Here is a 13,501-nt window from a genome sequence, read left to right on the forward strand (position 1 = left end):
CAAAATTAGGCTAGACAGGTACACACTCTTCTCTTTCACTGTTTAGTGGGCAGAAAAACTGAATGTGAGCTGTAATGCAGAAAAAAACCTACAGTTCCTAGTAGTCTAAATTGACCGGTTTCACTGCATCTAAACAGCACAAGATCTGAGAACTTCTAGCTGCAGCTAGTGATGGGAATTACTTCTGCCCAAGTTGGGAAATTGAGCTGTGCTACGAGGATGAAGAGAGGTACACAGTTCAACAACACACGTGCTGTGTGCTGCTGTCCCTATGTACCTGTCTTCGTCCTTCCAGTGCTACTCAATTCTGCGTGACGCCACACCAACAAGCACAAAACGCCACATTGGTCAATTACCCCCAACCAGTCACTTCCTTGCATCAAGAAGCAGGTTCACCCAACATACAATTCACTGTCCAGCTTTTCTCGATGTCTCTTTGCACTCATGCTGTCAACACTGGACAGCGGACAGACACAGCGGAGCAGTAAATGGAAAAAGTGGAACAGTGGACTGGAAACAGTGAACGTAAGGAAACGCTTATTGAGACTTGCCTGATTCAAAATGTAACAAGACAACTTTGGAGGAGTACATAAAACTGAAGATCAGAATAGGACAAGCACTGTCTTTCAACAGGCTTGTCCCTGTCTGCTCTTCGGTTTGTGTCTTTTTCCAACACTCCGCTGTTACATTTCGAATCACCCAGAACTAGTGGCCCAATCTCTGACATTACTAAATGAGACTTGCCATTGACCCAGCCCATAGTGTTGACGAGAAGTGGCGTTTTGGGTGCCACCTGGCGAGCATGGTCAATGAGCGCACGTACAGCCGTGCAGTAGGAATCAGGCTGGCTGGCTGGGCTCACGTGACCCAAGAAGTAGGCCCTGCACACACAATGAAGGGTAATGTAGCGTGACCAGTCATAAGGTAAATCCTAAAAAGACACTCAATGCAAAGGTAATAAAGTCATACTATGGCCATTTAAAACCTTGTCACGGGCCAGCATGATGATGAAATCGACATTTCGATGCCCGTATGGGAACCATGTTCAAATATTGGACAAGGAAAGTGCCAGCCTTTCTGGAAACACTCTTAAAATTGTGATAATAGAGGCTGCCGGACTGTTTCAGGTTTGCACTTCGTGCACTATTGTGATGCCATAAAGCATGACCGTGACTGTGCAACGCTGGCAGTTTATGCTATGCTGCACAAATTCAACTTGGCATTTTTCTTCTACATGCGAGCTTAACTCATACTGTTCTGTATGCACACAGATGAACTTGTTTTGGCACACCCACCACTTTTGCGGCCCTCAGTCTAGCCCATGTGCATGCTCTCTGGCGCGATCACCGATGAGCAGCAAGCTTCCTGTGATGGTTTGGCACCCACTGCCACGTCTGCTTTGGCTGTTAGGCCTAACCAGTGCTCCTTTACTGGGTGTCGGCAACCACAGACACGGTTTATTGCTACATTCACGTACCATGGATCAATGTTCAAATCATATAGCTGCAAAAATCAGTTGGTGACTGTAAACGAATTTGCCTTTGGCTTGTGTTGCCTATGAGCCACACAATGTGACTTGTTCACTGAAACTGAAACTGCTGATTATAGCACGTTTTTAAATTAGCATTCATTCATTTTGAATACCTCTAAAACATTGAACAATGAAATTCGAGCCGAGGTAAATACCTTTTTAATATTTGCACAAGTCTATCATTTTGGCTACCTGGTGTTCTCAAATGCACGACTATATCAAGTATCTGAGCATTTTTACATTTTGCCCCCATCGAATTGCAGGTTCTGTGGCTTGGCATCAAACCCACGACCTGGTTCTCAGCAGTAGAATGCCATAGCCAACGAGCCACCGTGGCTGGTCACATGAAATAAGACCTAGTAAGTCATCATAATCATCACCAGCCTACATTATGCACACTGCAGGACGAAGGCCTCTCCCTACAATCTCCAATTACCCGTCCTGTTCCAACTGATTACAACTAGCGCCTGCGAATTACTTAACTTTATCACCCCACCTAGTCTTCTGTCGTCCTCGACTGCGCTCCTCTTGGCGCCCATTCTGTTACCCTAATGGTCCAACGGTTATCTAACCTACGCATTACATGACCTGCCCAGCTCCATTTCTTTCTCTTAATGTCAGTTCAGTTCAGTTCAGTTTATTACCTTAAAGGTCCCTCGTAGGGGCATTACATAAGGGGTGGGTTTTTATAAGATAGCAAAACATCGTCATAAATAATTATTTAACAAAATGATCGGTTGCAAGTTCTGTGAACGAAGATGGACAAGTGGTATTAGCGATGTTGGCGGGAAGGCCATTCCAGTGTGTGGCGGTACGGAAGAAAAAGGAGGCTGCGAAGGTAGTTGTCCGTGCACGTGGGCATGCCACTTGAAGTGGATGGCTGGTGCAATGAGATATGCGTGCTGCTGCTGTTATGTAAGGCTCTTGATTAAGGGAAGAAAAGAAGAACTTGTGGTACAGTGAAAGACTGGAAATGCGACGTCGACATGAAAGTATTGACAAGCCTGATTCTGATTTCAGTGATGAAACGCTGACGTCGTATGAATATGAGGTATGAATGAATCTAACAGCACGATTTTGAACTGATTCTAATGCGTCGGTGAGATATGCTTGATGCAGGTTCCAGATAGCTGACGCGTATTCCAGTTTCGGCCTGACAAGTGACTTATATGCTAGTAATTTTAAATCTGATGGGACCTGCCGTAGGTTCCGTTTTAGAAAACCTAAGGTTTTGTTAGCTGCAGAGATAATGCTAGTGACATGTGCGCGCCAAGACAAATCGTGAGACAGGGTTACACCTAGATATTTATAGGATTGTACTGATTCTAATGGTGTGGTATTTATTTCATATGGGAAGAAGGAAGGGTTGCGACGGCGGGAGAAGGACACGAATTTACATTTCTTGGCGTTAAGGGTCATCAGCGAATTGCTGCACCATTCTAAAACACTGTTAAGATCATTTTGGAGTGTAGTATGGTCAGATGAGTTATTGATAGAATGTCGGCTATCCCTGTTTGCTCCCTGATCCATGCCGCTATCTTCCCGTCTCTTAACATTACGCCTAAAATTCTTCGTTCTATCACTCTTTGCACGGTACTTAACTTGTTTTCGAGCTTCTTTGTCAGTCTCCAAGTCTGTGCCCCATTTGTCACCACAGGTAAAATGCACTGATTGTACACCTTCCTTTTCAATGATAATGGTAAGCTTCCAGTCAGGAGCTGACAATGCCTGCTGTATGCGATCCAACCCATTTTTATCCTTCTGTGAATTTCCTTCTCAGGATCAGGGTTCCCTGTGATCATTTGACTTATGTAAACATACTCGTTCACAGACTCTACAGGCTGGCTGGTGATCCTGAACTATTGTTCCCTTGCCCGGCTATTGATCATTATCTTTGTCTTCTGGATATTAATCTTCAACCCCACTCTTATACTCTCTCTGTTAAGGTTCTCAATCATTTGTTGTAACTCGTCCCCAGTGTTGCTGAACAGGACAATGTCATTTGCAAATCGAAGGTTGCTGAGATATTCGTTGTTGAGCCTTACTCCTGAGCCTTCCCAGTTTAATAGCTTGAATACTTCTTCCAAGCACGCAGTGAACAACACTGGAGAGATTGTGTCTCTTTATCTGACCCCTTTCTTGATAGGTATCTTCCTAATTTTCTTGTGGAGAATTAAGGTAGCTGTGGAATCTCTGTAGACGGTGGTGGTTCCGATTGGTTCACGACGAAGGATTCCGGTGGCAGCCACGACGAAAATAAGCCTGGAACCGATCGGTGCAAATAGGGCCCTTTCGACAGAACTCACCGCCACTGAATTGGTTTTTGCACTGCTCTAGATGCCAAGTGTGCCAGCGTGAATGTGCTCTAAAGGCCACAGACCTAAATTTTGGGTGACTTGCTAAGAAAGCATATTTCTAAAATTATTCGTACGTTGGCCACCCCCGCATTTCCTAGCATGCACACCTTCATCCATGGCTGCGTAGTATCACCATGGTGCATAGAAGCGTATCGTACCGCATATTATTGTACTACACTTTGGTGCATTTATTTCTTCTACACTTGGCAGTTAGAAGGAAGCTCACTGAGTAGTCTTCGACGTCATGATGAAATTCTTTTCCAAGCTCTGACGGAGCGTCCTGCTGCACTTTGTCCTGCGCATCATGTTTGTGCAAAGTGTGTGGCTTTCCATAGGCAATGCGTGCTAACGTGCACCCCCCTTAGTTTAGAGACTTTCCCACGCTTCATACATACATTTGTGCATTGAGCTTTCATTCATCCCATTGCAGTTGAAGTGTATGTGGGCGCTCTCAACTACAACTTTGTTCGCACTGTGTGTGCAAGACCTCACAGTTCTTTTTCTTCGTCAAGCAACCTTACGAGCAGCGCGAAGCCCGAGCCCACGTCTGAGGATGACTTCACCGTTGAACAATGCACTTCTGGCGGACCAGATTACAGCTGCTCCAGATCCACAGTTCCGTGCCAGTAAGATATGAATAAGACAGAAAACGAAGCTAGAATGAAGGCTTCTCAAGGCTGTCGCGTACGGTGGCAGGCACATCTGTTTTTAAAGTAAGTACACGTCTCTGCTTCTAACTTGAGCGTGAGATACACCCAAAATATTCTGATCCAAATTCAAGAAGAAAAGTGTGATCCTTACATGACAACATAAGGTACTAACTCAGGTTTCCTAAATACTGTGTTTGTGAGAGACAAGTTTGTGGATGTGCCTCCCTTAATTTAAGGCCTTAACAAAGTGCGAAAATTTACGGTTGATGAAATGCTAGACAGGCTCAGAAGTTGCCTGAGCAGGAAAGCCACAGCAAAATACACGCTGCAGCTCCAATCAAGTGGAAATAAACAGTCAGATTATGTGGTATCACGAAACATAGAAGCACTGCATAAAATATAAAGCCCAGCTGAACTCACTTTTCAGGTGTCCGGACATGCGTAAACGGTGGACCTGCAAAGAGTCACACAAGCACTATGTCACATTGCTTTGAACATCCCTATTAACCTGCGACATGGGCCAATGTGACCTCCCATGCAGTGCAGACATTCATTAATTCGCAGGCAGCGTTTATGCATTCAGGGAAGCAATCCCTCCTATAAACATGAATACTTTCGCTTATGTGCATCTGAGTTACGCGGTCAACTTTATTAATAAAGGCTTAACTTTCATAAGCAGCAGTCTTTCACACGTTAAATATACTGCGGCTAATGCAAAAAGCCTGGCCATTTGGACAACATCCATTAGCAGGTTGATTATGCTCCTGTGCATCACAGTCACGAAGTAAGTGTGCATGGGAAACCATGGCCACTCGTGTTTCATGCGCTGGCGCGAGTGCCATCGTGCGATATTGGATGCCACGACGGCATCACTCTCGTTTTTTGCGCAATTGTCCACGGGGCACCATGTCCATTACGCCTGTTTCAACAATTCGAAACGACCATCTATGTCTTTCCACCACTGGAACAATGGTCGCTCAAGCGTTCCTCTCGACGAGACCAGAGTCAGCGAGATTGCTGCACCACAAGCTGCCACCGTGTAATGTTGCAAAAGATTGGTAGTTACAACGCTGCTATCATTAATCATGGATCACGAATACAGTCATGTCCCGCTGGCAATAAAATATATCATAAGCTTTCAAATACGAAATGGTGGTTGCGCTTGCAGTTTCGAAATGACAAGAAATCAGACGCAGGCGCCATTTTGAAAAAGCTATACCATGCCGCATTTCGTTCCTTAGATGGATGTTTCTAAGGGAAATTTGCATCTAGGTGCGGAAACACACCAGGAACAAAAACGATGGTGAAAATCTGGTTTTTGGACCAAAGGGCCACCGAATTGTGACTGCTGTGCCAGCTTCAATACGGTTAATTTTTGAGCATATTTAAGGGTGTGTCTGTGTATAATGAACTATTGATATAACGACCACTTTTCGCAGAACTATTGAGTTCGTTATAAACGGTTTTGACTGTAGACTCCTAAGTGTGTGCATCACCACATTTTCATGCCTTAAATTTGTAAGCATGAAACTGACATTCGATATATGACATTCAGCTTTTTTTCTTTTTCTTGATTCGATTTGATATTAAATTCGAAATCTACCATTCAGTATTTGCACAGCCCTACTAGTTAGTGGAAATTTATTACTAACTTTTTATACATTGCTATTTGCCGCACGTGTAATTACTGCCTCTTCAATATGTCCAACTGAAGAGGGGAAATCGGCCTAGTATAAGCCACAGCCAATTTTTAAAGGTCTGTGCAAACTAAAGAGCATCTTGTGTAACTGAAGACAAAGTAAACGTGGTCGTTAAAATTTGGAGGCAACCTGTAACATTAAAATCGAGTCGAATTGTGGGTTTTATTTTTCAAATTAATTAAATATTTAATTTTTAGGTTTTAAATGCTAAAACCCTGACCTGATTATGAGGCACACCAAAGTGGGTGACATCGGACCACCTGTTTATCATCGTTTTTAATGGGCACTTCAATCTAAATACACATCCCTGGCCCTTGAGCCAAAAACACCCCATGCATCATCATCATCATCTAAATACACGAGCGTTTTTGCTAACTGCCTTCATTGTAATGCGGCCATAGCAGCCGGTATCGAACCCGATGAGCAGCAGAACGCTATATCCACTGAACCACTGAGGCAGATAGCAGCTTGTTCGAAGTTGTGCGGCTTCCTTCAGGGTGAAAGCGTGAGGCTACCTCATCACCCGAGCAGTCAGCGCCACCCTAACAAACAACACTGGCTCACCTAGCAGTGGTTCAGTGACACGGGTGAGCGAGACAGTAGCTGGAGGGGTGAACTCGCACTGGCCAGGATCACAGTCCAAGTACAGCACCTCGGAGCAGCTGTTGAAACAGAATGGAGAGATGTGTGACACGAGGCTTCCCATCGGTCACTATAAAAAAACAGACAAGCCACTAGTTGGGATATTACTGCAAACAGCAGTTGCGGACACAAAAAGAGTCAGATTAATCAGATTCGTTCATCACACTTTGGTTCAGGCAAGGTGAAACATAATTTGAGATGAATGTCCCCAATACCAGTGGCTCTGATTTCCTTAAGGGCGGAAAGCTGGGCATTAAACCAAAATATTTTATACCACAGCTGTTAAGCGCCCATTCCTGTGTTGAGCGTGGCGTGCCTCGGCAACGTAACTAAGTGAACGAGCACAGTGAAAGGTGAAAGAGCGAATGCAGAGAGCAGCGGGGGATGAAATGAGCCGTGAGCAAAGAGAGCGTGATGAGGAGAAGCTACCTTGAAGCCCCTCCAGATGGCACTCACATCCGCACATCCATGGCGCTGGCCGTGCGGGGGAAAGCAAGAACATTCGGTAGCATGTTACGCTCCTGTAACACATGAAGGCAAAAGGCTGCTGCACACTTGGTAACGCACCATCTCGCAACGTCACGTTGCTGCTTACGCAGTTCCGCTTCTTTGGCTTGTTTTCGATGCTTGGCTGCAGCTTCACGCACTCGTATGGCGGCATGAGACTCGGGCCGATGACGTTTCTCTTCGACTTTACGTTGCATCCTCTCAGCAGCGGATGGAAACACACATTGTTCCGTGTTTTGTACTAGGTAATTTCAATGAATGTATGCACTGTTCACTTCACTTTGCTAAGTGCTTGTAGCCTCAGCATTACGGGGGTATGAGCCATTGCGAAGGTCACTTTTTTTTTTTTCCACTGGACTAGACGCCGTGTTTCTGCACATTGTATGCATCATTCCATTGAATGTATGCACTGTACACTTCACTTTGACGAGTGCTTGTAGCCTCCGCATTAGGAGATGGATGCGTTATTGCATTTTTTGCTTGCTTAAGGGGGGTAAAAGCCATCGCTGTTGATGATAGTTTTTGTACCATTGGACCCGATGATGCATTTCCTTTTTTCTTTTTCAAGGCCATCGGGGGTATGAGCAATTTAAGGTTCTGACTTTAAAAAAAGAACCAGAAAGCTCACCGTCATGCATAGTCTTTGCCACAAGCGTCTCCGGGTAAAGATTGCTGTTGCACAAGCTGCAGTTGCAAGGAAGCGGCAATTATGTGGCTGCTCTATATAATACAGCACCGTGTGTCGTGGCTCTGCCAGTTCGTGCAATGCCTCAATACATTGCAAAAAGAAAACACGTATACAGCTGCGCTCAAATTTTGCACTAGGGAGTATCGTAATAGTCAATGATTTTTTAAGATAGTTATTGTTTGAAGCATGGTGCCGAAAACTTGTACCTACGGTATAGTCTTGTTAAAGCTATACCATTTTGTACAATTTCACAGCACTTGCGAGCGAGATCACCAGGCACCCACCATGGCAGCATTCACGGAAATGCCCGTGCCAAGTGAAAATGCCAGCATATACATGTAGCTTTTTCTTCCAGCACCAGCAAATCTCCTTGTGCTTTGTCGCATTTACAGCTATTGCCGATCATCACCCATCTGTTTCGTGTGGCATAGCGCCGGTGGAAATGTACAGCATGCTTTTAATAGGCAATAGCCCAAACATAACACCATTTCCTGCTACAGATGGCGTTAAGAGAGTGGCAAGTTTTACTCTGGCACATCATATTTCACCATCGCCCACCAGCTCAATTATGTTTCCTATCGCTGTCTTAAAACACTACGCAATAACAAAAGGACAAAGTGCATCTCGAGTCACTCAGTTCCCTCTAGTGGGATGTGCATTAGTGTCTCATGCTGCAAAAATTCTTGCCCAGCGGGCATGTCAAATCTTCGTGCCAAAGTGGCCCGCTCAAACAAGCTACTGATCCAGGCTGCATTTGAAGAGTGCAAATGTAAGCTTGGTAAGCTTGCCGCAGCCAGAAAAAGGACAGCGCGCATCTCCAGCAACTCAGGCTCCACCAGCTTGGTGCACCTCGAGTCGCAAGGTGCAACGATTTGCACAAAGCCTTGAATTACATAGATGCGAACTACAGATGAGTTTGCCAAATTTTTTAGTGAGCTCAGGCCGTACATTTTCCCAGTTAATACATCTTTTTTCATGTGTTTAGAAAAAAATGTATGAACGAGATTCTGCTGTAGCGAGTGATGACCTCTCAGTGGATGATGACAATGATGATGCTGATAAAGAAGAGGAAGCACCGATGCAGCCTTTGTTATTGCAGGTGATGGAAGGACTCAATCGCACACAGCTGTTCTTTAGTTTTGAAGAGGATGAGGAAGATTCTCTCCAACACATTTGCGCAAGCGAAGACAAGCTTACAGAGATATCTTTCAGAGAAAAAAAGTAGAAAACGATCACGGATTTCTTTCCTAAATAAATTATGACTCCAGAGGTATTCCCACTTCTCTCATGATCAAATACAGTAGAACCTTGTTGATATGATTCCGTTATGTGCGATTTGCAAGCACCAATGTTCATATCGAGAACACAAAAAATGACCCAATAAAATTATGCTTCTTCTGTACCCGTTCACATGTTTCCAAAAAACACTCTCTTTCGGCACCAACACTCAGTACATCATCATCATCATCATCATTATCATCAGCTTGGTTACGCCCACTGCAGGGCAAAGGCCTCACCCCTACTTCTCCAACTACCCCGGTCATGTACTAATTGTGGCCATGTTGTCCCTGCAAACTCCTTAATCTCATCCGCCCACCTAACTTTCTGCCGCCCTCTGCTGCGCTTCCCTTCCCTTGGAATCCAGTCCGTAACCCTTAATGACCATCGGTTATCTTCCCTCCTCATTACATGTCCTGCCCATGCCCATTTCTTTTTCTTGATTTCAACTAAGATATCATTAACTTGCGTTTGTTCCCTCACCCAATCTGCTCTTTTCTTATCCCTTAACGTTACACCTATCATTCTTCTTTCCATAGCTCGTTGCGTCGTCCTCAATTTAAGTAGAACCCTTTTCTTAAGCCTCCGGGTTTCTGCCCCGTACGTGAGTACTGGTAAGACACAGCTGTTATAAACTTTTCTCTTGAGGGATAATGGCAATCTGCTGTTCATGATCTGAGGATGCCTGCCAAACGCACCCCAGCCCATTGTTATTCTTCTGATTATTTCAGTCTCCTGATCCGGATCCGCAGTCACTACCTGTCCTAAGTAGATGTATTCTCTTACCCCTTCCAGACTCAGGGGACCAATTGCAATGCATGCTCACTGACCTGGAGAGGCTAAGCAAAAGAGTGGGTTTAAAAATTAATCTGCAGAAAACTAAAGTAATGTTTAACAGTCTCGGAAGAGAACAGCAATTTACAATAGGCAGCGAGGCACTGGAAGTAGTAACGGAATACATCTACTTAGGGCAGGTAGTGACGGCAGATCCGGATCATGAGACAGAAATAATCAGAAGAATAAGAATGGGCTGGGGTGCGTTTGGCAGGCATTCTCAGATCATGAACAGCAGGTTGCCATTATCCCTCAAGAGGAAAGTGTATAATAGCTGCGTCTTACCAGTACTCACCTACGGGGCAGAAACCTGGAGGCTTACGAAAAGGGTTCTACTCAAATTGAGGACGACGCAACGAGCTATGGAAAGAAGAATGATAGGTGTAACGTTAAGGGATAAGAAAAGAGCAGATTGGGTGAGGGAACAAACGCGAGTTAATGATATCTTAGTTGAAATCAAGAAAAAGAAATGGGCATGGGCAGGACACGTAATGAGGAGGGAAGATAACCGAAGGTCATTAAGAGTTACGGACTGGATTCCAAGGGAAGGGAAGCGTAGCAGGGGACGGCAGAAAGTTAGGTGGGCGGATGAGATTAAGGAGTTTGCAGGGACGACATGGCCACAATTCGTACATGACCGGGGTAGTTGGAGAAGTATGGGTGAGGCCTTTGCCCTGCAGTGGCCGTAACCAGGCTGATGATGATGATGACCACTTCCAGTGCCTCACTACCTATCGTGAATTGCTGTTCTCTTCCGAGACTGTTAAACATTACTTTAGTTTGCTGCAGATTAATTTTTAGACTTTAGACCCACCCTTCGGCTTCGCCTCTCCAGGTCAGTGAGCATACATTGCAGTTGGTCCCCTGAGTTACTAAGCAAGGCAATATCATCAACGAATTGCAAGTTACTAAGGTATTCTCCATTAACTCTTGTCCCCAATTCTCCCCAATCCAGGTCTCTGAATACCTCCTGTAAACACGCTGTGAATAGCATTGGAGGGATCGTATCTCCTGGCCTGACGCCTTTCTTTATTGGGATTTTGTTGCTTTCTTTATGGAGGACTACGGTGGCTGTGGAGCCGCCATAGATATCTTTCAGTATTTTTACATATGGCTCGTCTACACCCTGATTCCGCAATGCCTCCATGACTGCTGAGGTTTCGACTGAATCAAACGCTTTCTCGTAATCAATGAAAGCTATATATAAAGGTTGGTTATATTCCGCACATTTTTTCTATCACCTGATTGATAGTGTGAATATGGTCTGTTGTTGAGTAGCCTTTACGGAATCCTGCCTGGTCCTTTGGTTGACGGAAGTCTAAGGTGTTCCTGATTCTATTTGCAATTACCTTAGTAAATACTTTGTAGGCAACGGACAGTAAGCTGATCAGTCTACAATTTTTCAAGTCTTTGGTGTCCCCTTTCTTATGGATTAGGGTTATGTTAGCGTTTTTCCAAGATTCCGGTACGCTCGAAGTCATGAGACATTGCTTATGCAGGGTGGCCAGTTTCTCTAGAACAATCTGTCCACCATCCTTCAATAAATCTGCTGTTACCTGATCCTCCCCAGCTGCCTTCCCCCTTTGCATAGCTCCCAAGGTTTTCTTTACTTCTTCCGGCGTTACCTGTGGGATTTCGAATTTCTCTAGACTACTCTTTCTTCCATTATCATCATGGGTGCTGCTGGTACTGTATAAATCTCTATAGAACTGCTCAGCCATTTGAACTATCTCATCCATATTAGTAATGATATTGCCGGCTGTGTCTCTTAACGCATACATCTGATTCTTGCCAATTCCTAGTTTCTCCTTCACTGCTTTTAGGCTTCCTCCGTTCCTGAGAGCATGTTCAATTCTATCCATATTATACTTCCTTATGTCACCTGTCTTACGCTTGTTGATTAACTTCGAAAGTTCTGCCAGTTCTATTCTAACTGTAGGGTTAGAGGCTTTCATACATTGGCATTTCTTGATCAGATCTTTCGTCTCCTGCGATAGCTTACTGGTATCTTTGTCTAACGGAGTTACCACCGAATTCTATTGCACACTCCTTAATGATGCCCACAAGAGTGTCGTTCATTGCTTCAACACTAAGGTCCTCTTCCTGAGTTAAAGCCGAAAACCTGTTATGCAGCTTGATATGGAATTCCTCTATTTTCCCTCTTACCGCTAACTCATTGATCGGCTTCTTATGTACCAGTTTCTTCCGTTCCCTCCTCAGGTCTAGGCTAATTCGAGTTCTTACCATCCTATGGTCACTGCAGCTCACCTTGCTGAGCACGTCCACATCTTGTATGATGCCAGGGTTAGCGCAGAGTATGAGGTCTATTTCATTTTTAGTCTCGCCGTTCCGGCTCCTCCACGTGCACTTTCGACTATCCCGCTTGCGAAAGAAGGTATTCATTATCCACAAGCTCTACTAATAACTCTCCCCTGCTATTTCTCGCGCCTATGCCATATTCCCCCACTGTCTTGTCTCCAGCCTGCTTTTTGCCTACCTTGGCATTGAAATCGCCCACCAGTATAGTGTATTTTGTTTTGACTTTACCCATCGCCAATTCTATGTCTTCATAGAAGCTTTCGACTTCCTGGTCATCATGACAGGATGTAGGGGCGTAGACCTGTACAACCTTCATTTAGTACCTCTTATTAAGTTTCACAAGACCTGCCACCCTCTCGTTAATGCTATAGAATTCCTGTATGTTACCAGCTATATTCTTACTAATCAGGAATCTGACTCCTAGTTCTCGTCTCTCCGCTAAGCACCAGTAGCACAGGACGTGCCCACTTTTCAGCACTGTATATGCTTCTTTTGGCCTCCTAACTTCACTGAGCCCTATTATATCCCATTTACTGCCCTCTAATTCCTCCAATAGCACTGCTAGACTCCCCTCACTAGATAACGTTCTAGCGTTAAACGTTGCCAGGTTCATATTCCAATGGCGGCCTGTCTGGAGCCAAGGAGTCTTAGCACCCTCTGCTGCGTCGCAGGTCTGTCCACCGCTGTGGTCAGTTGCTTCGCAGCTGCTGGGGACTGAGGGCTGGGGTTTGATTGTTGTGTTCATATAGGAGGTTGTGGCCAAGTACTGCACCACGGTGGCCAATCCTGCTGTGGTGAGGGAGTGCGTTACCGGTTCTGGTCACCGGGATCAGGCCACACTCCCGGCCTGTTTATGCAATTTTATCAACACGCGGATTTTTGTTCTCTTTCTTAATCCGGTGGAAAATTGCGCGGCACCGGGATTCGAACCACAGACCTCTTGCACGCGAGGCGGGTGTTTTACCTCTATGCCACCGCTGCAGTACATCGCCAAA

The 13,501-nt window shown here is 45.0% G+C and overlaps 1 protein-coding gene across 5 annotated transcripts in view; it reads right to left on the bottom strand.

Annotated features, from left to right (window-relative positions):
* Positions 1–13,501, bottom strand: part of LOC135921201 (uncharacterized) — a 58,046-nt gene that overhangs the window by 17,999 nt on the left and 26,546 nt on the right. For all 5 annotated transcript variants that reach the window (XM_065455518.2, XM_065455515.2, XM_065455517.1 and 2 more), the window contains exons 7-9: positions 6,803–6,900; positions 4,959–4,992; positions 745–881 (exon numbers count right to left, since the gene is read on the bottom strand). In XM_065455518.2, the coding sequence (XP_065311590.1) occupies positions 745–881; positions 4,959–4,992; positions 6,803–6,900 (269 nt within the window). The remainder of the gene's footprint in view (positions 1–744; positions 882–4,958; positions 4,993–6,802; positions 6,901–13,501) is intronic.

This window comes from Dermacentor albipictus, chromosome 5 (genome assembly GCF_038994185.2).
Source record: "Dermacentor albipictus isolate Rhodes 1998 colony chromosome 5, USDA_Dalb.pri_finalv2, whole genome shotgun sequence".
Classification (NCBI taxonomy): Eukaryota; Metazoa; Arthropoda; class Arachnida; order Ixodida; family Ixodidae; genus Dermacentor; species Dermacentor albipictus.